This window comes from Lygodium microphyllum, chromosome 9 (genome assembly GCF_053477565.2).
Source record: "Lygodium microphyllum isolate KBCC chromosome 9, Lygodium_microphyllum_v1.1.10, whole genome shotgun sequence".
NCBI lineage: Eukaryota > Viridiplantae > Streptophyta > Polypodiopsida > Schizaeales > Lygodiaceae > Lygodium > Lygodium microphyllum.
This window is the reverse complement of record NC_141143.1, coordinates 112,731,036-112,733,908: the sequence shown is the minus strand read 5'-3', so window position 1 is coordinate 112,733,908 and position 2,873 is coordinate 112,731,036. Positions and strand designations below refer to the sequence as shown.

General features: G+C 52.0%; 1 protein-coding gene across 1 annotated transcript; it reads left to right on the top strand.

Moving 5' to 3' along the window:
- Positions 1 to 1,001: 1,001 nt before the first annotated feature.
- On the top strand, positions 1,002 to 2,474 carry LOC148031434 (uncharacterized). The gene has a single exon (XM_087685569.1). It carries the CDS (start codon positions 1,002 to 1,004, stop codon positions 2,472 to 2,474), a length of 1,473 nt encoding a protein of 490 aa, XP_087541695.1.
- The last annotated feature ends 399 nt before the right edge of the window (positions 2,475 to 2,873 follow it).

Below are 2,873 nucleotides of genomic sequence, written 5' to 3'. Positions count from 1 at the left end.
CGTAAGCCTAAAGTATTGTCCTACACTTGAGGACCCAAAGTTGTATATAGGTTATGGTGCAAATATACTAAAATTTCATGTGCATGCACTTGTTGCTAGGGTAGTGCGCTAGTCTTCTATCTTGTGCACAAGAGACATGTGATGTTTTTTATTTGGGAGATTGATCAAACTCCATGCAAGCCTAAAGTATTGTCCTAAACTGGAGGACCCAAAGCCGTATAATTGGAATGGCATTCAAGCTCTCATTAGGACCGACTTCACATTATAATTTGAGGTTAAAGTGGCAAATTTAAGTGTAGGATGAATTTTAGAGTGATTCCAAAGTCTATTATTCTAAGAAGCATATATGTGCAACATATATGAAAGCATCAATCTTGGCTGCTTTTACCATAAGAAGACTAGCTTAGAGTGTGAAGTGCCATTGCTATCCTAAAATTTATATTGACTTAGGTCTCTTTATGTATTTAACCATTATCAAACATCTATTATCACTTGGACTATACACTTTTATGACTTGGTTCAGCAACAACATTCAAACATTTGCAACCTACTATAAATTTGATACAAATACTCATATAATCTAAGGGTGACATCACATACACTACTTGCTATACTTTTTCAAGTAAATTGAGTTACATGTGGCATCTTGTTTGAACCTCATACTTGCTCTAAAAGGGGCTAACTTTCAGTGTTACATTTGGAAAAGTCTAGTCATGACCTGTGTGGCACGACCCTAATGGATATGAAACAAGGCCAGGTTATTAACATTTGTAATGTAGAAATCGCAAGTGCTCATAACAATAGCTCCGTTTCAAAGGGAACAAAGCAGTGCGTCCTAATTTAGCCTAACGAAGGGTTATAATGTAAGTGGTACAACCAAAATAAAAAGCCGATACTATTTCCGGCTGAGGCTGTTCGTCTTCGTCTTCACGTTCACATCCGCTGCCAGTCCTGACTAATGTGCATGAAGCAATTGACTGGGGAACGACATAGATCTCTGCATGGACGGTAATAATAACGTTACGACGAACAGCCCGACTCTCGAATTATCAGCTGAGCGAGAGATGCTCCAGCAGGTATCGCAGCTTGTCGGGCGGTTGCACTGCATAGGGTGCAGTAACGACCCCGAGTCGGAGCCGTCGACGTCGCAGATGGCACCGGCGGAGGCAACGGGGCTGGAGCCGAGGATGGCGCTGGAACTGGCACGTGGCGAGTACCTGGCCTGCCTCTGCCTAGTCGGGGAGCGCGGGGAGTCGCTGACGGTCGCGGCGGCCGTGACGGCAACGATAGAGGCTGCGCAGCGCGGCGGCCCGTGCAGTCGGCCCCCCGTGTTCGTGGCAGAGTACCCCAATTACATAGCACCAGGTGGACAGAGGGGCCCGCTGGTCTTCACCGTGGAGCCGACCTATTTGAGGAAGGACTGCGAGCTGTGCGTCATGGAGCCGCTGGGGCGGCCGGGCCGCGTCCGGACTCGATACCTGGACGTGGGCCGCAGCGTCGCGGGACGCCATCTTGGCCGAGGTGACCCGCTATTCTGCTTCTTGTACGCCGACAAAAAGGTTGGCGCGCCCGCCGTCGTGCCCGGCGCCGTCTCCCTGGCGGCAGCAAACCCCACTGACAGCCTCATCGCCAGCTTCGGCCTCGCCCTCGACGTCATGGGCGGCATCGTCACGGATGCCCTCGGCCGCCTCGCTGGCTGCCACGTATCCAGCTTCGCCGTCAGCCCCAACGACGGCGCGGCTGCGGCGGCCAACCCGGTGGCGGCGGCGCAAGCGGTCCGCCGCGCGGCAGGCAAAATCGTGATCGATGGCTCTACGCCGGCGCGGCCGCCACAGCCTAAGACGAGGGCCTCCTTCCCTGGCATGCCGCCGGGGCTGCTGGCCGAGGTGCGGGCCCTGTTCCTCCACGACGGCAGCGCTGCCCGCGGCAAGCACGGCGTGGAGCACGCGCGGGTCTGCTCGATGGCCGACGCGCACGCCAAGCTGGCCTGCCTGAACGCCTCTGTACGGATGCATCTGTCCCTGCAGACGCTCTTCTCGTGCAGGACGTTCGTCGTGCCGGGCTTGGATTCTTCTTGTCCTTCTCACGACCCGGATGATGACTGTGACGGCGGCGGTTTCCTCGGTAAGGACGTGTCGGAAGATGAGAGGCCAGGCCCGTCGACGCCGGCAAGTACCAGCTTGCATGGCTTCCAGTTGTACCTGGGGCAGCAGCTCCAGTACAGCTACAAGCGCAAGCGTCCTAAGGCGCAGCATATCCGAGCTCAGCTCCAGCCGTCTGATGACCATATCCGAGCTGCTGACCAGCCGTCTGAGCTCCTTCACCTTGTCTGCCGTCTCAGCCACAGCAGCAATAATGGCGACGACGACAACAGTAGTAACAATAAGAACCATGACAACAGCATGATCAGAGACGGTGACACAACCGACGACACGGATGACAGCGTGTGTGATAACATCAACCTGTCGCCCTAGTAACTATGACCAGTACTGACTCCTGAGTATCGAGCAATGGTCATCTAATAAGCCCATATATATACAAATCACGAAAGGGTGACCTTGGCATGCCATGACGTCATACTCTTATGCTGTAATATTGTCCCTTCATGTATGGTCAAAAACCTCATCTTTGATTTGCTATAGGTAGTGTTGATTAATTGTTTGTAAACTCTTCCTTATATATTAGTTCTCTACTCCTGAAATGAAGTTTGGCTTTGTGGCTTGTCAGTTTAACACGACCTTATGGATGGACGATGTAGGGAGTCATCCCAAGTACGCTTGCAATGGCCAAGAGGTTTAAATGGTGTTGAATATTGACATGGATTCATTCATGATGCATTGGGTGCATTAGTGTAGTGCACGCCAAAAATGGGC

Bases quoted from the DNA above. Each gene is read 5' to 3' on its own strand.
- LOC148031434 (XM_087685569.1), top strand. From the start codon at position 1,002: ATGGACGGTAATAATAACGTTACGACGAACAGCCCGACTCTCGAATTA.